The sequence below is a fragment of the Natator depressus genome, chromosome 20 (genome assembly GCF_965152275.1).
Source record: "Natator depressus isolate rNatDep1 chromosome 20, rNatDep2.hap1, whole genome shotgun sequence".
Classification (NCBI taxonomy): Eukaryota; Metazoa; Chordata; order Testudines; family Cheloniidae; genus Natator; species Natator depressus.
The window spans coordinates 24,280,244-24,302,153 of NC_134253.1; the positions used below are offsets into that span (position 1 = coordinate 24,280,244).

The 21,910-nt window shown below is 59.6% G+C and overlaps 2 protein-coding genes across 2 annotated transcripts; one reads left to right on the forward strand and one right to left on the reverse strand.

The window, feature by feature from the left end:
• Positions 1–1,648: 1,648 nt before the first annotated feature.
• On the forward strand, positions 1,649–3,429 carry GADD45GIP1 (GADD45G interacting protein 1). The gene is made up of 2 exons (XM_074935785.1): positions 1,649–1,992; positions 2,451–3,429. The coding sequence occupies exons 1-2, from the start codon at positions 1,649–1,651 to the stop codon at positions 2,767–2,769; spliced, it is 663 nt and encodes a 220-aa protein (XP_074791886.1). The 3' UTR covers positions 2,770–3,429.
• A 3,753-nt stretch (positions 3,430–7,182) lies between these two features.
• On the reverse strand, positions 7,183–20,054 carry LOC141974856 (tetratricopeptide repeat protein 39A-like). Its single transcript, XM_074934875.1, has 17 exons — positions 19,960–20,054; positions 19,530–19,661; positions 18,854–18,924; positions 18,379–18,446; positions 17,859–17,923; positions 17,346–17,445; positions 17,137–17,202; positions 16,549–16,657; positions 16,000–16,067; positions 15,677–15,736; positions 14,980–15,141; positions 14,173–14,264; positions 12,980–13,100; positions 12,389–12,500; positions 11,162–11,276; positions 10,341–10,457; positions 7,183–9,961 (listed from the first exon to the last, which is right to left on the reverse strand). Exons 1-17 carry the CDS (start codon positions 20,022–20,024, stop codon positions 9,844–9,846), a joined length of 1,641 nt encoding a protein of 546 aa, XP_074790976.1. The 5' UTR covers positions 20,025–20,054; the 3' UTR covers positions 7,183–9,843.
• Between the last annotated feature and the right edge of the window lie 1,856 nt (positions 20,055–21,910).

Consider the following 21,910-nt stretch of genomic DNA (forward strand, 5'->3'; position numbering starts at 1 on the left):
GCCACTGTGACATCACTTTCTCTTAGAACGGCGTTGGATGAAGCTCCAATGATGCTATACACAGGGTGCTAGAGTGGAGCTGATGACCCATTTGCAAAGGCCCAACTGTGTGTGTGTGTGGGTAGGTGTGGGTGTGTATGTGGGGGTGCGTGTGCATGTGCATCTCTCCTGTGTGTTACAGCAGAAGAAATGCAACACAAAACTTTTCTGGGGTTCCCTGAACAGGGGCCTTACCGGTAAACTTCCTGAGACAAGCTGGTACCAGCTGTGCTGAGCTTGGGAGTATCTTTCTTCCTGGCTGAGGTGGCAGGAGCTGCACCTAGGAGCTGCTCATGGCAGGAACTGCAATCCCAGGTCGGAATCAAGTGTATCCATCAGGTTACAAGATATGACATGGTGACATTTCGTGAAGTCATAAAGGTTAAAGTCCTTCACATTTCTCCTTGAGGCTGGAATACTCCAACACACTGGTATCTCAGACCCTGAGATGCTGGTTCTTGATGTGACATACTTTGGCACTACGCTGCCAGTTTGCATCACAGGGCATCAGCTGGGGGTCAGCATAACAACACAACATTGCAACGTGCCATTGTCACATCGTCTTGCGAGGCACGGTTTAGCGGCGCTGTGGGGCATCGACTATTCAACTAGACACTGGCGAGCTGGTATTTCATCTGGACACTGTGCATCGCAGCCAGGACGTGGCAGGAGGCCGTAATGGTGCATGGCTGTTTCATTTCAATGGCGTGCTGTTGCATGAGGCCCCCGTGTTGTGAGGTGCTCGGTTTCCCTCCGATGCTGTTTCTTGTGACACCATTGTGCCACGAGGTGATGGTGTTTCATCTTGGTGCCCCATTCAGACAGCAGCCCACGCCATCCCATTGCCTGGGTGCTCGCATGTCATGCCAAGGCCACTTTCTGACCCAGTGCCCCAGCCTGAGCTCATGCCGTGTTCTAATGTAAATGGAACCCTGCCTGGGGGGGAAGGGCGTGTTGCCACCTGTCCAGGTTCTCCCGGGGTCGTCCCTTCGTGGCGGGGGCTGGCCGGGGAGATCTGTGAGTCAGGGTGCAGAGCACACGCTGCCAGCTGGCCGGTTCTGGGGGCTCTGGCCCAGCCTGGCTGTCCCGGTGTTTTGCTGCTCGGAGGTGGCCGCCCTACGGGGGGGCGACCTGACGACACATCGCCTGGACGTGACACCGGCTCGGCGCCAAGTTTGACTCATGGCCTTCGTCTCAACTCAGCACCACGACGCCAGGCGACGGCGCCGCCTTGCTTCCAGGGCATGGGGAGGAGAGGCCTCAGTTTGGGGGTAAATTCCCCCACCCGATGCCCTGACTCCCTCAGCCTCACTTCCGGTCCCCACTGCCCCGAAAGGTCCCACTTCCGGTCCCCACTGCCCCGAAAGGCCACGCTTCCGGTCCCCATTGACCCCCAAATACCCCGCTTCCGGTCCCCATTGACCCCCAAATGCCCCGCTTCCGGCCTCCATCGCCCCACTTCCGGTCTTTCTGCGCCTTCCCGCAAACCAACTTCCGGCCTCCATCGCCCGACTTCCGGTCAGTGGAGGGCGGGGTGTCAGGCACGTCTCTGGGCAGCCCTCGCGACCGCTGGCAGGACCCGCCCCGTGAGGTCACGTGACCAGCCAAGATGGCGGCGCCCATGCGGCGGGCGTGGCTGGGGCTGCTCCGGGCCGCGCTCCCGGCCGCCCGCCCCTATCACGCCCCGCCCCCGCGGCGCAAGCCGGGCGGCGTGTACCGGCCGGACCCCGGCGATCCCCTCACGCCCCTGTGGCAGCTGCAGCCCGCCTACGAGGCCAAGCTGTACGGGCGCCACGGCTCGGCCTCCGGCGTGGACCCGGCCCGGCTCTGGCCCAGCCCCGAGAAGCTGCAGGAGCTGGAGGCCGAGGAGAGGGAGTGGTTCCCCGGGCTGAGGGAGATGGAGGCGGCGCTGGATGCGAAGGAGCAGCAGGAGGAGAGGCAGCGGGTAGAGAGGTGCGGAGGGGGCTTGACCTGGGGGCCGGAGGTCTGGGTCCTGACTGCCGTGGGAAGGGGCCCTGGAACTTGACTCATGCCTGGGGGAGGGGGAGGACCCTAGTCATGGAGGGGTCAGGGACCCCAAAACCTGACCCAGTTCCTGGGGAGGGAGGACCCTACTCCAGAGGTGGGAGAGATGCTGGAACCTAATCCTAGCCCTGGGGTGATGATCCCTATTTGGGGTGTGACACCATCCCCTCCCCCCCAATACATTGCTCTAGGAAATGCTCCCGCCCCACTCCTATGAGCAAGGTCTCCAGGCCCAAGACCTGCCCTCGGGGAAAGGGAATGGTGACCTCTGTCGCCCCCCCGCAAATTACAGTGTAAGGCTTGGGAGCAGCAGTGGCAGTAGAGATACAAAGAGTCCCCCCCCCCTGTGGTGGGTGTCTCACTGCTGGCTTGTTTGCCCTCCGCAGAGAGAAGCTGATTGCCGCCAACATGGCCAAGATGCCGCAGATGATCGAGGACTGGCGGCGGGAGAAGGCGGCACGCAAGGAGAAGGAGCGGGAGGACAAGGCCCGGCGGGAGCGGCTGCTGGCCGAGGCCCAGGAGCGTTTTGGCCACAAGGTGGACTACCGCAGTGCCAAATTCCAGGAGCTGGTGCAGGAGATGGAGAAGAAGCAGCGCAAGGAGCTCAAGCTGAAGAAGAAACAGCTCAAGGAGGAGGCAAAGAAGAAAACAGCTGCTGACCCAGAACCTGTTCCTGTCTCAGCTGGTGGGCCTGAACCAGCCTAGGGGGGCACATGATCTAGGAGCCTCAGATTGGGTCAGTGCTAGAGCCACAGTTGTCACTGAGCTAAATTCTGTTCCCAGCGCGTGCTAGAAGGGGGCTGAGCAGGGAGCTGGTGGCTCAGGTCTGGAACGCCAATCATGCTTCTTGGAGCAGCAAATCAACACCACCATTTACTCTAATTGGGGTGGGGTGCAGGGGGTGCAGCACTGGGTGAATGGGCACTGCACTGCACTGCAAGGTCAACCCCAGTGTAGGAGCTGCCCCCTGGAGTGTGACAGGGGGCGGGGGCAGCCTCCCTCCCTGCGTGTACAGCCAGCCAGCTCAGCCTGGGTTCTTCAGCCACCCCCAGCTGGACTCAGATCTGTGCACGGGCCACCTAATGGAGTTTGAGTAAGGTAGAGGGAGGTCATTAGAAGGTCCTGCACAAAAGCCCTAGGCTCCCCCCAACTTCAGATTGGGAATGATATGTTGTGGGGGAGCTGGCATTACCCTACAGAGTCCCGGGACTCCCGAATGAATGCTGCTATCGCAGAGAGGGTGATGACCACATGGTGACTGTGTTAGTAATGTAACCACTAGGCTCCTTTCTCAGCCAGTTCTGCCCCTACCAAGCCAGCAACCTGAGATCTCTGTACTTTGTATGTTGAAATAAAAGGCTCCGACCAGGACCTTGGCTGCCTGGGACTTTTCTTTATCAGCCAGTTCTGATCCCAGAAGGTTCTAATGTCTCTCCTGGCCACAAATGTGCCTTAGAGACCACTGGTGCTTCTGGTAAGAGATGAGTCTTGCTTCCCCCGCACCCACCTGTCCCCCCATGGGGTTAGTTCACTAGGATGCCCTTTTAACTTTCTGTCTTGAGCTGTCACATTCCAGCCCAGTGGTGGCTGCATTTCAGCAGTGGGCAAGTGACTCCTGTATATAATCGCTCTTAGCTAGGGCTTTTCATCAGTAGGTCTCAAATAGCTTTCCAAAGGAGGTCAGTATCATGACCTCTGTTTTACAGATGGGAAAACCAAGGCATTGGGAGGAGAAGGGACTTGCCCAAAGTCACACAGCAGATCAGGGATCCCAGGTCTCATGACACCCAGGCCTGTGCTCTATCCACTAGCCTCCTTTCCCTACCTCAAGGAGCAGCACGATTTTGTTAGGAAGGAGTGTGATTCATTGATCTTTCATAGGCAAAATACCCGTCCATGGCCAGTTCCCTGCACTCTCTGCACCTAGTTGCATTTTCTTCCAAATTTGGAGACTGACTCATACATGGCAAGGGTGTAACCAGACACTTTGTCCTTCCCTAGAGCGTCGTTACACTCTAGGGAAGGACAAAGAATGTACCACTGTACGCTCAAAGAATCCCTGAGCGTTTGGCTCCTTTCTCTGCTTCAGGGGAGGAAACGTGATCACAGAAGCGTAGAGCTGGATGGGACCTCCACAAATCATCTGGTCCAGCCCCCATGCTGAGGTAGGACCAAGTAAACTGAGACTGGCCCTGTCAAGTGTTGGGCCAATCCATTCATAAAAGCCCCCAAAGACAGGATTCCTCCCGTGGAAGCCTATTCCAGAGCGTAACTAACTCAGAGGCAGGACATTTTTCCTGGTATCTAACCTAACTTGCTGCAGATTAAGCCCGTTACTTCTTGTCCTACCCTCAGGGAACATGAACAACTGATCCCTGTCCCCTTTAGAACAGCTTTGAAGACTGTCATCAACTCCCCCTCAGTCTTCTCTCCTTGAGACTGAACCTGCACATTTTAGAAAAATCTTTCCTCATATTGTAAGAGTAGGGAAGACTGGGAGCCAGGACCCCTGGGTTCTACCTATATTAGGTACTTACAGGGCCCCATCCCTGAGGTATTTGAGCCCCTCACGATTCTTAATGTATTTATCCTGACACACACCCCTGTGAGGCAGGGCAGTGCTAGTATCCCTGTTTTAGGGATGGGGAAACTGAGGCACAGCATGGTTAAGTGAGTTGCCCCCAGGCAGTCTGATGCAGAGCAGGAAATTGAATGTGGGCCTCTCCTGTGCTGAGTTAGTGCCCTAGTCACCGAGCCATTTCTTACCTCCTGAGTCGCTGAACAGCCTTGGCGAGTCACTTCCCCTCTTGCTGCCTCAGGGGCATGGCTGGGAACTGAAATTTGTGACTATTTTGAAAGTGTTTCACAGCTTGGAGGACAGAGGTTTTCCTCCGCACTCTCTGAGCTGGTTTAGACACTTCACTCCCCCCTCTCCCATCCGTTTGGCATATTTCCTGAGCCGTTTCACACAGCTGGGACAGCTCTCCTGATCAAACAGCAAAACTGGTTTCCTCGCAACACTAGCAGCTGGGCTGTTGGCTTGGGAGACCCTTCTTTATGCAGAGCAGGTGTTCGCACGGTTGAAAAACAAAATCCTCCCTCACGGGTTACAGCTGGGAGAGCCAGGCCCAGCTGAACAGCATGGAATCAAGCTCTGAATGGCAGCTTTGCAGCCGGCAGGGGTGCACTTCCCACGGGGGCCGCTAGGAGGCAGCAGCTGCATTAGTGACTCAAAGCTGCTGACCTAGCCCAGTTACAACCTTATATCTGACCCCCCCCCACCCCCCTTAAGGGAGGTTTTGTTTGCTTATTGGGGATCATGTGTGGCAATCGCAGGCTGACTCATCCCAGAGTCAATGCTCAGGGCTTAGCCACGGTTGGGCTGGATGTTTACCAAGGCAGCAATTTCCCCAGACTACAAGTCGGGTGTCATTCCCTATGGGGTAAGGGGGGCAGTTGCCTGCCCCTCTCTGCCTTTTCATAGGTCCATGGGCTCCGCTTTTGATACTGCTTACAACATTCTCTGTTCTGCCATAACCTTGCTGCCCACCCGCCCAACGAGCGGCCACGTGGGAAACAATCCTGGAATAGTTATTACTTAAATCACCCTTGTACAGCAACCCTTTGCTAAGGGGCAAAAATTTTCCCTCTGTCTCACCAGAGCCCGCACCCGGAAGGAAGTTGAAGCTCGACACATTCAGGTGTGCAGTTTTAACAGGGAGGGTAATTAACTATTGGAACAAACTTGCCCCAGATTGCCGTGGATTCTCCAGCTGGGGTAAGCGTTAAATCGAGCTGGGATGTTTTCCTCAAAGAGCTGCTCTGGTTCGAACAGGAATTCATCCAGGGCTGGTGTAATACAGGAGGTCAGACGAGAAGAGCACAGCACACTCTGAATCCACAGCCCAGGTGCTCCCTGAAATCAGTGGAGTTGGGCCCCTAAGTACCCTTGAAGATCTCGGCCTGTGGAACGATTCTGGTAAGCTTCCACATGTAGCCAAGCCCTCGGAATTCCTAGTGAGAGGGACTTTGTAGTGCATTCAACTTCCCTCCCTCATAAGTTGTACCACTTTAAATACCCCACAACAGTTAAACTGGTACAACCCTCTGTAGCCCAGCTGCCGTTATATAAAGGTGTTTCTAGCAGCATCGCTATGCCCACATGGGAAGTAGAGTAAGCGTGTAATTGCAGCTCTGCTAGAGGTTGGAGCAATATTTGTTTAAATAAAAGGTGATACCAGGACAGAATCTGAGTGTAAAGGAGCACAGTCCCATTGGAAAACCTCTATGACTTGCCAAGTAAAAGTACTTTCGAAAGCCTGACCCAAAGGGGGCACAAAATAGTGAACAGGATAAAGGTGCCTGGCGTGTGTTGTTCCACCCTATCATGGTATGATCATCCCTAGCTCTTCATCAGTAGCTCTCAAAGCACTTTCCAAAGGAGGTCAGTAGCATTAGCCCTATTTTTCAGAATGGGGAAACTGAGGCACAGACCAGTGAAAGTGAGGCTAATGGCAGAGTTGAGGAATAGAACCCTGCTCTCTCAGGACCCAGTCCAGTGCTCTATCCACTAGGACATACTGCCTCCCAGCTCAACACATCTAAATCCCCCCCCGAAGGCAATACTTATTTGTACATAAGGTGCCTTTGACCTGCGGAACCCACCAACACATGATATTGGGCCCAAGATTTTATCAGGATGCAAAAAAGGCGATAATTATGCAGAGGATAAGAACAGCTGCAGTTACATTAGACCAGATAAAAACAAAAATTAGGGTTATAGATTCAAGGCATATGTTGACCCCCTTATTGGCTGGGGTTAGGGAGAAATTACCCCATGGGCTGGATATCCCATCATTGCCTACTGGGAGGTGTCTTGCAGGTGGTGTTGACCTGGCATTTCCTGTGGGCCTGAATTCAGCTGAATCAGTGGGATAAACAAATATACCACCCTAATATCAGGCCCCTGGGCAAAGCTGCATGCTAAATAAAACCAACAGGGGGCAGAGTTCAGTATATTCACAGGTGCCCCCCAAACATTTTTGCATCAGGAGAAAAAAATACCCAACACCCTGGAATACAAATTAAACATCTGTATTTTTTATTACATCATCTCCAGAATTAAAAGGTATTAAAACTCTTGATGGAGCCCAATTCGATTTTAAAATAAGATTCCTCCATACAGATCCCAAACATCCATAATTTAACCAATTGTTCATGTAAAGAAAGTCCCATCACCCCTTTAGCACAGCCACCTCGCGAGGGGTGTTTCTTCTCTCGCCAGCTCTGTGCTGGGGTTAGACATTCACACATGGAGCAGGGATCGAACCAGCTGTCTCTTGGTCATGGGGAAATCGTGCAATACGGGTGCTGGCCCCCTCAATAGCAGTTCTGTCCTCTAACAGGGCGTGTCTATTTGAAAGTGCACCTGTGTAACTAAATGGGTTTAAAAGCAACTGAGTCAATTAAATCAATGCAAGCCCATGTGGACACTTATTTTGGTTTAGCTTAAATCTGTTCCTAATGAACTCAGGCCCGATTACATACAAAGTTGCAGCCACTTCACTGAGGCTTTGGCTGCACTGAAAACTGCACTGGGATAACGCCGTGCGTTTCAGATCTGTCATGACAACAGGACAGACTCCTCCCCACTCGAGCGCATTCAACCTCACACCTGTGGGCCAGCGCCTTGCCCGCCCAGCAGAGGTCTCTTGGCAAACAGCCCAGTGCATCATGGGTATGCATCCCAGCATCCTCCAGCAGGCACGTGGCTTGTGGGGCAGCTGCTGTGCATTGTGGGATCCCCCACTAGTCCATCCCATAACCCAGCGCTCTCTTGTGTAATGTACAAGCGCAGGGAAACAGCCTTCTCCATTGTCCTGCTGCGTTTGCAAGGCCCCAGCACCTGGACTCAGCGTGGGATGGCTGGACTGCGAATGCGGCACTAACCCCGACCCCTAACCTTATCCCAGCCCCCAGCCCGGAGCGACATCACTTCTGCTTCGGTAGCTGGCAAGCGAGGACCCGGCCTGCAGCACACGCAGAGCAGGACCCAGGTTGCTGGCCTTGGCACGCTCCCAGCCATGAGGCGTGTGGCTGCCTGGGTTTGGCCCAGCCGCTCCTTCAGCATGACGGGGCCTTGGCCGGGCCGAATTTGAGTGAGTGGCCCCTGTTGAAAGGGGTCGGCCCGTGGCCCAGGTGGCCTCCAGCTCTGCAGCCTATGGGACTGACCAATATCAACCCAATTTCAACCCATGAGCATCTACGCACAAAGATGCACTGGTTGAACTAAACCAATGTCCGTTAAAGTTGCCCAACTTCTGTGTTTAGACAAGCCCCGCAACAAAACCCAAATAAACCCGGCTTAAACCGGAGTCTTTTGCGCTGATTTCGCTAGATCAGATTAAAGTGTAACCGGTGGGACTTTGAATATAGACAAGGCCAGAGTGGACTGAGGTAAATGGTGACAGATGATTTAGTACCTAAAAAGCACCTGGCCTCAAGAGATCTGCGGTCGATTCCCAGTTTCCCCATTTGGTGTCCTTGGTTCACAGTTGCAGGCCACGTTGCCTCAGTTTCCCCATTTGTCAAACGCGGAGGTTACACTCCTCCCTGCATGTACAGATGCGGGGGGGCATGGCTCAGAGGCTGCCCACCTCATTAAAAACACACTGTAAGAACCGGCCGTAGGATTCGGCCCTTTTCCCTGTGCCGAGGGCTTTCACGGGAGACCTGAATTTCCGGACCAAAAAAGAAGAGGCAGAAATAGAAAAACAAGGCCACGGCTGCATTTAAAAAAAAATCACCTGCCAGTGCAGGAGGCAGCGACAGCTCCTGGGTCCCCAGGATCGTCCCCAAACGAGATCTCCACGGCAAACCATAAGTCAACGCCCCACTGGCGATGACGGAAAGAAATACCCATCCAGCTCTTGGCAAGGCGCCGTGGCTCCCATTCCTACAGGATAATGGGAAATACGGATGCAGAAGGGCCCAGCCACAGGGGGGTGTGGAGCCAGCTGGTCCATGGCGGACCAGAACGGCGGTAGGAGGGGGGAACCCTGGAGGGCCAAGGGACCTGTGGATAGGGAGGTTGCAGCTGGACCAGGGAAACCAGCTAGGAAACACAGGGCACAGTGTTTACGGTGCCCCGTACAGCAGTTGGCACCTCCCCAAGTGACTAGTCCCAAATTAGTTTAATTAAAGTGTGCGTGCGGGGGGGCGAGGTTAGCCCTTATCCTAGGAAACTTGGACAGGGGTGGGCATCGCAGGGTGAACTGGCCCTTTAAGCGTATTTGGGTTCAGACTTAAAGGGCCGGCTCACCATGCGGCACCCTCCCGCAGGATCCAGCTCTGCCTCCCTGCCCCCTGTTTGTCACAGTGGTACCCCCTGGTGCTGTGGGCACACTCCCAAAGGTTTGAGCCTTGGCCTGCTAAATCCAGGGTTGTGAGTTCAATCCTTGAGGGGGCTATTTAGGGATCTGGGGAAAAAATTGGGGATTGGTCCTGCTTTGAGCAGGGGGTTGGACTAGATGACCTCCTGAGGTCCCTTCCAACTTTGATATTCTATGGTTCCTCTGAGACGCACCCCTTCCAGGCTCCGCCTTTGGAGACAAAGAAGTCGCTCTGGGGTGCGGAACGGCGCAGGAAGGGTTAAGTCAATTTGGCTTCATTGAAAGTGCAGGGTCCCTCCTTCGGTGGGGGCTGGGGGGGACGCCAGGTGATTCCATCCCCCAGAGTCCCGTGCCCCCCCGGCTCTTCTCGGCGGCGGGGCGCGGTTCCTTAGGAGGAGCTGGGTCCTTCCATGCCATTCTCCTCCTGATCCGCCTTGAGCCGGGACAGAACCGCGTGGATCCGGAAGAGCGTCCGGGACTCCATGGAATAGTTCTTGTAGTTGTTCCTAAATTGGGAGGGCGGGGGGGGGGTAATCACTGGCCACAAATACACCCTGCTCCCCACCCCCACCCCGCCGGGGCCAGAGTCTCTTCATCATACGCACCGGACTCCCCCCACCCCATTCCTGAGCTCCCGGTGCACTGGCCAGTCCTGGGACCAGCTGAACCAGAACCATCCAGCTGAGTGGGGGGGGGGTTCCTCAACTCCCTCCCCCCCAAGCCCTGTCCCCCCCTAAATCAGCCACACAGACAGTTCCAGCCCCTCTGGCCCCCCAGTGCATTCTGGGATACACCCGCTGGAGCTTCTGGGAAGCATCGTGGGACAGGGGAGCACAGGACAGGCTGACATTGTTGCAACACCCTCCTAGTGTAGACAGGCCCCACCTGGCTCGGCGCAGCAGCGGGATGGCCTCCTCGCTCCGGCCCTGGGCCAGGTGCAGGAGGCCGAGCTCCAGCAGTGTGTTGGGCACCAGGTAGTGATCGTAGCGGATCCGCTTCTCACTGCCAGCGGGAGGGACAGACAGACAGACGGTAATTCACCGGGGAGGGGCTTCCCAGACCAAGACCTGCCCCGGGCAGCACCCTGGGGGCAGGAGTTTGGGGGCAGCACCTGGCCAGGGGCCAGACAGACCCGCAAGAGCACGGCGTCCTCCAGACACCCCCAGGCCCCTAGGAGGGGAATGACACCCCCCCCCGCACAGACCCAGGACCCCCCTGATCCCTAGAGGGGGGAATGACCCTCCCACAGACCCAGGACCCCCCTGATCCCTAGGGGGGAGTGACCCCCACACACAGTCCCAGGACCACTCTGATCCCTAGGGGGGAGTGACCCCCAACACAGTCCCAGGACCCCCTTGATCCCTAGAGGGGGGAATGACCCCCCCACAGACCCAGGACCCCTCTGATCCCTAGGGGGGAGTGACCCCCCCATGGAGCATGGCACCACCTGTGACCCCCAGAACGCAGTTCCTTGCCCAGGCAGTGCCCATGTGCTGGGGGGGGGCATTATCCCATTGGGAAAGCCCATCGGTGGGGTAACCTCGAGAACAGCAAACCGGGGGGGGGGGGGAGAACCAGCAGGACCCTCCCTCTGTCACATCCGCAGGGGGTCAGGAGCCAGAGCCCGCCCAGGATGGGGACTCCCCCCGCCACAGATGCCCTGGGCGCCAGGAGCCAGGCGGAGTCTCCCAGCAGGGGGCGCTCACCTGCCCAGCACGGCGCTGAAGCAGGCCTCCGCCTCGGCCGGGCTCCGCCGGTGCCTCATGCAGAGCCCCTTCAGCAGCAGCAGGAGGCACCGGTCGTCCGTCTGGAACTCGCCGGCTGTGGGCAGAGTTGGGGCGTCAGGGGGGGGCCCCGGGGCCCAGCTCCTCTGGGCATCCCCGCGGGGGAGGGGGGTGGCAGGGAGAGCCCCCACCCCAGTGTGCCAGCCCCCCCACAGCCCCCAACCCCGTGTGCCCCCCCTCCACAGCTCCCCAGCTGTGTCTTCTACCCCCCCCCACTGGCTCTGGGCAGAGATGCGGGGGGCTCAGTCTCTCCACTGGGGCTGAGACCCAACAAACACGATGCAGCCACACACGTGTTCTTCATTCCCACCCTGGGGCCGGATGGGAGCTGGCGCCCCCCAGAGGGGAAAGGCCCCGTGTCCCTTCCCCGCCCCCCTTGAGCAAGCCAGTGCCCCACCCTGGGGCCGGATGGGAGCTGGCGCCCCCCCAGAGGGAAAAGGCCCTGTGTCCCTTCCCCCCCCTCGAGCCAGTCAGTGCCCCACCCTGGGGCCAGATGGGAGCTGGCGCCCCCCCAGAGGGAAAAGGCCCCGTGTCCCTTCCCCCCCGCCCCCCGAGCCAGCCAGTGCCCCACTCTGGGGCCAGATGGGAGCTGGCGCCCCCCAGAGGGGAAAGGCCCCGTGTCCCTTCCCCCCCACCCTTGAGCCAGCCAGTGCCCCACCCTGGGGCCAGATGGGAGCTGGCGCCCCCCAGAGGGGAAAGGCCCCGTGTCCCTTCCCCCCCGCCCCCCGAGCCAGCCAGTGCCCCACTCTGGGGCCAGATGGGAGCTGGCGCCCCCCAGAGGGGAAAGGCCCCGTGTCCCTTCCCCCCCGCCCCCCGAGCCAGCCAGTGCCCCACTCTGGGGCCAGATGGGAGCTGGCGCCCCCCAGAGGGGAAAGGCCCCGTGTCCCTTCCCCCCCCCTCGAGCCAGCCAGTGCCCCACTCTGGGGCCAGATGGGAGCTGGCGCCCCCCAGAGGGGAAAGGCCCCGTGTCCCTTCCCCCCCACCCTTGAGCCAGCCAGTGCCCCACCCTGGGGCCAGATGGGAGCTGGTGCCCCCCAGAGGGGAAAGGCCCCGTGTCCCTTCCCCCCCCCTCGAGCCAGCCAGTGCCCCACTCTGGGGCCAGATGGGAGCTGGCGCCCCCCAGAGGGGAAAGGCCTCACATCCTGTTACCTGGCGACTCCTGCAGCTTCTTCTCAGCCTGCGTCAGCGTCTCCAGCGTCCCCTCCAGCAGCTCCCGCTGCTTGCCCAGCACGGTGAAGCCATTCCACATGTACATCATCTCCTGGGGAGGGACGGGGGGGTGTCAGGGCAACAGCCCGGGCTGCTCACCCTGCAGAGGAGGATCTGGACCCCCAGGACAGCCCCCACATCCCGCTGGACAGTAACTAGCCTGTCCTAGGTTCCCTCCCAGTGCCCCCATCCCCCCCTCACGCTGAGCAGGTTATAGCCACTTGCACTCAGAGCCAATGGGAACTGGGGAAACTGAGGCACAGAGAGGGACACAGCCTGTCCAAGGTCATGTGACAAAGATGGGAAATGGGACCCAGCATTCCTGATTCCCAGCCCCTAGGTTCTAACCACCAGACCCCACTCCCCTCCCCAAGCCAGGGAGAGAACCCAGGAGTCCTGACTCCTAGCCCCTCCCATTCTCCAGCACGGCAGATCCTGGGTGATGGCACCAGTTGAGTCATGGCCTTTCCAAGCAGCATCCAGCACAACTTCCCCCCTCGAATCCTCTCCCCACACTCCCTTCCCCCTCACCAGGGCTGGCACCGGCACAGGGACCGGGCGGCTGCCCTTATAGCGCCGGGCTTTCCGGATGGCAAACTTCTCTGTGGGGGGAGACTTGCCCGCGATCTTCTGCTTAAAAGATGACACCTGCCTGGAGGGAAAGAGAGACAGCTGGGTTGCGATCTGTGGGAGGGGGGGCCGCACTGGGGGTCCCCTGGACCCAGAATTGGGTTCCAGAATCTGCACTGGCATTGAAAGCGAAGGTCCCGGTTGTAGCCGACCCGTTTGCCAAAAGGCAGCCCAGCAACATATGCCTGAGTCTGCAGGCAGCCTGAAACGATGGCTCAGAGAGTGCCTGGTTCAGCTCCCATCCTGTTAACTCTTGAACCTAATGGTTGCACACAGGCATCAGCAATACACATATGTGGCTGATTAAACTATGACGAGAGCAAAAACTGAGTCAAACTGGTACCGGGCGGATCCAGCCCTCAAGCTGTGAATGATCTAATTTAATTTAACACGGCCCATGGCATTTAGATCTGCCTGAAGCCGGCACCGTGTTTCCAGCTGAGACTGCAGCATTTAGCTCCATGGAACATGAACCCTCCCAGAGCTGGGCATAGAACCCAGGAGTCCTGGGTCCCAGCACCCCCCTGCTCTAACCAGTAGACCCCACTCCCCTCTCAGAGCCAGGGAGAGAACCCAGGAGTCCTATCTTATGCCCATGTCTGTCTTGTCTCTAGGTAGCCCCTGCCATTCCCCTACACACCCCAGCTTTGCAGCTGGGATAGGAGGGGAAAGGAAGTGGTAAGATTTGGGGGGCCCTGAGCCAGCCAATGCCCAGGGCTGGATGCAGGACGGAGCCAAGCAGGCAGGTAGGGAGGGAATTACCAGTGCCATACGTTAAGCTGAGGAGCAGAAAGGGGGGACGCAACTTCCCATCTGGGGGTCAGTGTTAGTGGGCAAGTGACAGGGGGTTGGGACACACACAGCCCTGCCAATGCCCCTCACTCCCGACCCACAACCCCTGCTCTCCCAGCCCTGGGCTCCCCACTCAGCTCTGCCAGTGCCCCTCACTCCCGACCCCCACCCCCCAAAAGAAGCTCATGTTCCTTGTGCTGCAAGGCCTGAACCCAGATCTCCCGGTGCCCCTCCTGCCCACCCCCATGTTTGGCACCAAACCCTCCTGCTCCCCCAGCACCAGCACCGCCCATGGCCCCTACCTGAACAGCTGCACCTCGCTCTCCCCAAAGGGCCGGGGCTCCTCGGGGGGCAGCATGCTGAGGAAGGCGGCTTTCATATACACATACATGGCCTGCAGAAAGACACCGGCCTGACCCGTCAGCCCCACGCGCACGGCCGGGGGGATGGCTCAGACCCCCAATGGGCCCGGGACGGGCCCAGAACTAGCAGCCACAGAGCAGACAGCCAGGCCATCCGGCCTGGTTAGGTCTCCAACTCTGGACACCTATGGGAGACCCTACAGAAAACCTCCGGCTGCTGCCGTGAGCGGGGCGGGGCGGGGACTCAGCAGGGGGCGCTCTCCCCCACAGTCAGTGCTGGCCCCAATGCCCCAGGGCGGCACTAGGGGGCGCCATGCTGCAGGGAGCAGGGGCTCAGCAGAGGGCGCTCTCCCCCACAGTCAGTGCTGGCCCCAATGCCCCAGCGCGGCACTAGGGGGCGCCATGCTGCAGGGAGCAGGGGCTCAGCAGGGGGCGCTCTCCCCCACAGTCAGTGCTGGCCCCAATGCCCCAGGGCGGCACTAGGGGGCGCCATGCTGCAGGGAGCAGGGGCTCAGCAGGGGGCGCTCTCCCCCACAGTCAGTGCTGGCCCCAATGCCCCAGGGCGGCACTAGGGGGCGCCATGCTGCAGGGAGCAGGGGCTCAGCAGGGGGCGCTCTCCCCTGCAGTCAGTGCTGGCCCCAATGCCCCAGGGCGGCACTAGGGGGCGCTGTGTGAAGCACTGACAGACCCTCCCCAATAAACCCTTTAGTCCCTGGAGAGGGCAGGGCCCCACCCATAACCCCTCACCTTGGACCAGCGGTTCTCCTTGCTCAGCAGGTCGGCGTAGAAATAGGCCATCTTCCACATGCCCTTGTAGGCGTAACACCACATCAGCTCCCAGTAGCACATGTGGTGGAACTGCTTCCAGGCCTGCTGGGCCGAGCAGCCCGCCTCGAACCTGCAGATGGCCTGTGCAGAGAGGTCGAGAGCCCCGTGAATGGGCACGGGGCCTTCCCCCTCTAGGGGGCGCCGGTTCTGATCCGGCCCCAGGGGAATGGGGGGACTGGCTGGCTCCAGGGGGGTGGGGAATGGGGCACGGGGCCTTCCCCCTCTAGGGGGCGCCGGTTCTGATCCGGCCCCAGGGGGATGGGGGGACTGGCTGGCTCCAGGGGGGTGGGGAATGGGGCACGGAGCCTTCCCCCTCTAGGGGGCGCTGGCTCCGATCTGGCCCCAGGGGGATAGGAGGACTGGCTGGCTCCAGGGGGGTGGGGAATGGGGCACAAGGCCTTCCCCCTCTAGGGGGCGCCGGTTCTGATCCGGCCCTGGAGGGATGGGGGTTCTGGCTGGCTCCAGGGGGGTGGGGAATGGGGCACGGGGCCTTCCCCCTCTAGGGGGACGCCGGCTCCGATCCGATCCCGGGCCAGGGGACTGGTTGGCTCAGGAGCACCCCCTGTCCCAGAGCCTGGCTCTGTGAGGGGGGTCCCCCAGGCGAGGGGTCTCTTACCTCGCTGATGTTCCCTTTGATCTCCTCTATCCTGCCAGCGAAGAAGAGGAAGATGGCGCTCTGCAGAGGGGAGAGAAGGGAGCCGATGGGTGGGGGGCAGTGTCCCTGAGGAAGGGCAAAGTGTGGGGGATGCTGGGATCACCCAGGAAGCAAGTTGGGGCAGGTCTCAGCCCAGTTCTTTCCACTCCCTAGTTTTAGCCGGGGCAGCAAAACCCGTCAGGAGGTCAGAGCATGGGGCAGCCCCAATTCTCCCCAGTGAGGACAGATCCCCCCCGGACCCTCCCACCCCGCAGGGGGAAGGGCCCCGCCGGCTGGTCCCGTACCTTGGGGTAGCGAATGAGGTAGGGTCTCAGCAGGCTCTCGGCTTCCGTGAAATCGTCCTCCCCGATCCCTGCAAGGGTGCAAGGAGGGGTCAGCCTGGGGCGAAGCCACCGCTCCCAGTTCTGAGAGAGATCGGGGACCCCCTGAATGGGAATGGGGGGGCCGGAACAGAGCTGGCACCCCCTGGGGGGAAAGGCCCCGTGTCCCGTCCCCTGCCCCCCTGAGGCAGCCCATCCCTGGCCTGGGGCTGGATCAGAGCTGGCAACCCCTGGGGGGGAAAGGACCCATCCCCTGCCCCCGTGAGCCAGCCCACCCCTGGCCTGGGGCCAGATCAGAGCTGGCACCCCCTGGGGGGAGGCCCCATCCCCTGCCCCCCTGAGCCAGCCAGCCCCTGGCCTAGGGTCAGATCAGAGTTTGCACCCCCTGGGGGGAGGCCCCATCCCCTGCCCCCCTGAGCCAGCCCACCCCTGGCCTGGGGCCGGATCAGAACTGGCACCCCCTGGGGGAGGCCCGGTGTCCCGTCCCCCGCCCCCCGCTGGCTGCGGTCCTACCCAGGATGAAGGTGAGGAAGGTGTAGTAGCAGAGGAGCAGCATGGTGCAGAGCAGGGCCCGCAGGTTCAGGGTGGTCGCGCCCTCGTGCAGCTGCTGCAGCCCGTACTCCTGCGCAGAGAGACACAGCAGAGTGGGGGGGCCATTGGGCGCTTTCACCCTTCCAGAGTCCCAACGCGCTGCCTGATGCGGCCACCTCTGGGGCAGCGCAGCCAGCCACTGCCACACACAACGGCAGGGTGAGGCGCCCTCTGGTGGCAGCTGCAGCCCACCAGGCCAGGAAGAGCTGGGGGGAGGGACAGATGTTCGCCTCCCCCAACCAGAGCCCCGAGAGCTGGGGGTGCGGGACTCAGCCCACAGCTCAATGACTCCCTCTGGCTGATGGAGCACTGGCTGCAATGGGGGTGGGAATGGAGGGAAGGCCCATACCCCAATTTCCCCCCCCGACACACCGCAGCTAGCCCCCCAGACCCTCTCCCCTTGCGGGAACCCCCACAAAACCCCCCTTCTCAGCAGTGACCCGGGGAACCCCCATCGCAGGGACCTGCAGACTGTGTGGGGGATGATGGGAGGCCCAGGCAGGGGGTTACCTTGTCCCCCGAAAACCCAGCAAATTCCAGCAACTTCAGGATCCGTGGAGGGAAGAGAGAGAGAGTCTAGGGAGAGAAGAGAGGAATGAAAGGCCCCGTGTCCCATTCCCGTCAGCCAGTCCCCTGCCCTGGGGCCGGGTCGGAGCCAGTGCCCCCTCAAGGGGAAAGGCCCCATGTCCCATTCCCCACCCCGCTTCCTAGTAATTTACCAGATTAAAGGCGCCGATGCCCAGTGCCACCCCTCCCTCCAAGTGTACGTGGGCAGGGCCTGCTGTACAGTGACTGGACTGGATGAAACTGCTCAGTTCCCTGGAAAAGAAACAGGAGAGTCACAGAGTGCTAACCACTAGCCCCCACGCCCCTCCCAGAGCCGGGGATAGAACCCAGGAGTCCTGGTGCCCAGCTCTAACCACTAGCCCCCACTCTCCTCCCAGAGCTGGGGATAGAACCCAGGAGTCCTGGCACCCAGCTCTAACCACTAGCCCCCACTCTCCTCCCAGAGCCAGGGATAGAACCCAGGAGTCCTAGTGCCCAGCTTCCTGCTCACACCAGTACATCACATTGAGTGCCTCAGGAGAACCATCACATTTCCCACCTTCACAGTACAAGAGCCCTTCTGAGGCTGAGGGCCCCGTCTGGGACCCCTCCTCCCCCGCTGGCCCCAAGGCAGCAGCCTGAAGAGGGGCCCCCTCCCCCAGAACCATCGCTGTGACATCACTCACCTGTAGATCAGGTAGCTGCTCCGCACCTTGATCCCCCCCTTGATGAAATTTACCATGTTCTCATCCTGCAGGGAGAAGGGGGGAAATGAGCAAACCCTGAGGGAAGGGATCCCTCACCCGGTGCTGAGATGCAGCCACCTCTGGGGTGGGGAATGGAGGTTGTTTATAGAGGGACCCCTCACCCGGCACTGAGATGCAGCCACCTTTGCAGTGGGATGCGGGGGTTGTTTATCCAGGGACCCCTCACTCGGCGCTGAGATGCAGCCACCTCTGGGGTGGGGTGCCACACAGCAACGTTGTCTCACAATGAGACAGGAAACGAAGGCGAACCCTTGAAAGTGCCCTGGAGAGTGACCCACAGCACCCCCGAGTGGCCCATTGGGGTCAGCACTGACTGCGAGGGGAGAGTGTCCCCCACTGAGCCCCCACCCTGCTCCCTGCAGCACCGGGGATTTAGCTCAGAACCCAGGTGTCCTGGCCCCCTGGCGCTGTACCAGCCGCGTGGAGAGGGATCCGGTACCTGCAGGAAGGTCAGGGCCGCCCGCTGCAGTAGACACTCTGCGTAGCAGACCTCGGCGTGCAGCTCCACTGTGAGGGAGAGCGACAGGGACTGGGGGGGGGCATGCTCATCCCGAAGCCCCGACCCCGCCTCCAGCAACACCGCCACCGCAGCCTACCCACGGAGCTGGGGATAGAACCCAGGAGTCCTGGCTCCCAGCCCCCTGCTCTGACCACCAGACCCCACTCCCCTTCCCAGAGCCAGGGGTAGAACCCAGGAGTCCTGGCTCCCAGCCCCCTGCTCTGACCACCAGGCCCCACTCCCCTTCTCAGAGCCAGGGATAGAACCCAGGAGTCCTGGCTCCCAACCCCCTGCTCTGACCACCAGACCCCACTCCCCTTCCCAGAGCCAGGGATAGAACCCAGGAATCCTGGCTCCCAGCCCCCTGCTCTGACCCACCCTCCGACACCCTGCGGCCATGCCCTGCGTCTCTTACCCTCGGTGAATGAATCCGCCTTGCTGACCAGGCCGGTGAAGGAGCCGGTCACGCTGGATTTCCTCCGAAACCTGGGGGTGGGAGGAAGACGGCTGGGGTGGGGCAGCTACCTTGCCCCTCCCGCATCTCCCCCTACAGGCCTCCCCAGCCCCGCCCGACCCACAGGGTCAGTAACTGCCGAGGAGGGGGGGGATTTTCCCCAGCGAGGAGCCTGTAACTGGAAGGGTTCCCCCATCTTCGCCCCACAGCCTCCCAGGCCCCAGCTCCCCAGTGGGGTTAGGCTCTAACTCCCCCAAGCCCTGGGAAACTCCCCCTCTGCTGGGCAGCAGGTCTATGACACACGACAGGCAGGTCCGTTCCACCCGACAGTGGGACTGGTGCAGAATGACCCCCACACCCCCTGCCCCAGCCCAGAGACCTCCATGGGGCCCAGCCTGGGGGTCCCATTGCCAGGCCAGCCTCCTGCCCACGCCCTGTCACTCCCCATCCAACCGCCAGCCCCTGTGCACCCCATCTCCCCCCACAACACACACACACCCCATAACCCTCCCTGGGCCTTCCCCAGTCCCTGCTATGCCCCACCCTGATGCCGGAGTCCCATCCCCCATCACCCCTTCCCTGGATGCCCCATCCCTGGATGCCCCATCCCCACCTCCCATGTGCGCCCCACCCCCACCTCTGGCAAATCTCCTGTGCCTCCTTCATGGTCTGCCCGGCCTGCACGATGTCATCGTGCTCGAAGGTCATCATGGCCTGCATCTCCAGGATGGTGGCGTAGACCAGGGCGTGGTACATGCTCTCCTTGGTCCTGCCGGGAGCAGGGGGCAGGTGACAGGAGAGAGACTCCCCCAGCCCCCCAGCAACACTCGCCCCAGGGAGCCCCACCATGCCTTAGCTCATGCTCCATGGCCCAGGGTTGGGGGGGGCACGTTCTAGGGTGGCATGGCCCCTTGTGCCCATTGGGATGCAGCATTGGGGGTGGGGAGGATCGAAGGAACCCCGCAGGCCAGGGCGAGCTTCCCTGACGTGCACCCTGCAGATGCCGGGAGCCCTCGGTCCGGCGAGGAGGATCAGGGCCAGGGACCATGGGCAGCTCCTCCACCCACCTGGGCTGCAGCTTCTCCAGGCTCTTGCTGAACTGGTTGCAGAGGAAGGAGTTCATGGCCTCCATGCACTCGTCTAGGGCGGCCGCCAGGTCAGGCGGGGGCCTGTGGGCGGGGAGCAAAGAGGGGCTGCTTAGAGAGTTAGAGATTCCAAGCGAAGGGACCAGGGGGACCCCCTAGTCTAACCCCCAGAGACCTGCCCTGAGTTACTGCAGGCTGAAAATCGCACCGATCTAGGAAAACATCCCACCCCAGTGTGAAACTAGCCCGTGGTGGAGACTCCACCACAGCCCTGGGTCGGTGGCTCCAGGGGTTATTCACCCTCCTGGTTAAACTCTGTGCCTTCAGCCCTGTCCAGCTTCAGCTTCCATCTCATTTGCTCTGCTCTGCAAGACAGCTGAGCCTGCTGGCAAATGCTGGCTCCCCATGGCTGGGAGCAAGTTGCCCTTCGCCTTCCCTTTGGTACACGAACTAGATCGAGCTCCTGGAGTCTCTGGCAGGTTTTCCGACCCTTTAATCCTCCGCGCGGCTCCTCTCTGACCCCTCCCTGATTTACCAACGTCCTTCCTGAACTGTGCACACAAGTCCAGCAGTGGCCATAAGAACGGCCAGACGGGGTCAGACCGATGGTCCATCCAGGCCAGTGTCCTGTCTGCTGACAGTGGCTGGTGCCAGGCGCTTCAGGGGGAGTGAACAGAACAGGGCAATTATCAAATGATTCATCCCCTGTCGGTCAATCCCAGCTTCTGGCAAACAGAGGCTAAGGACACCATCCCTGCCCAGCCTGGCTAATAGCCATTGATGGACCTGTCCTCCAGGAACTTCTCTAGCTCTTTTTAAAACTCTGTTCTAGTCTTGGCCTTCACAACATCCTCTGGCAGTGAGTTCCACAGGTCGACTGCATTGTGAGAAGAAATACTTCCTTGTGTTTGTTTAAACCGGCTGCCTGTTAATTTCATTGGGTGACCCCTAGTTCTTTTGTTAGGAGGAGGAGTAAATAACCCGTCTTTATTCACTTTCTCCTCACCCGTCAAGATTTTGTAGACTTCTGTCAGATCCCCCCTTAGCCGTCTCTTTTCCAAGCTGAACGGTCCCCGTCTTATTCATCTCTCCTCATATGCCCCCCAAATCACTTTTGTTGCCCTTTTCTGAACCTTTTCCAATTCTAATACACCCCTTTTGTGATGCGGTGACCAGAACGGCAGGCAGTGTTCGAGGTATGGCCGTGCCATGGATTTATATCGTGGCACGGTGATTCCAGAGCCAGACACAGAGGTAAAATCACCTCTCTGCTCCTACTCCAGATTCCCCTGGTTAAGTATTCATGGTTTGCATCAGCCCTTTTGGCCCCAGCATCACACTGGGAGCTCGTGTTCAGCTGATTCTCCACCATGACCCCCAAATCTTTGTCAGAGACGCGGTTCCCCAGGGCAGAGCCCCCCAGCCTGTAAGTATGACCTATTCTTCATTCCCAGACGTTTACACCGGCCGAATTAAAATGCAGATTGTTTGCTTGCGCCCGGTTTGCCAAGCGATCCAGGTCGCTCCGTATCAGTGACCTGCCCTCGTCATGATTTATCACTCTCCCATTCTTTGTGTCGTCCGCAAACGCTGTCCATGGATGATTTGATGTTTTCTCCCAGGCCATTGATAAAATGTCAGATATCATAGGGCCAAGACCCGGTCCCTGCGGGACCCTGCTAGAAACACACCCGCCCAACGGTGATTCTCCATTTGCAGTTACATGTCGAGCCCTCTCAGTTAAACCAGTTTATAATCCACTTCACCTGGACCACACTGAACTGGGACCATTCTAGTTTTTGCAATCAGAACGTCGTGCGGTACCAAGTCACGGCAATCTGCTTGGATGATATCACCCTATCGCCTCTAACAACCAAATTTGTAATCTCATTCAAAAATATCACATCACTTTGACAGGAGCTATTTTCCATAA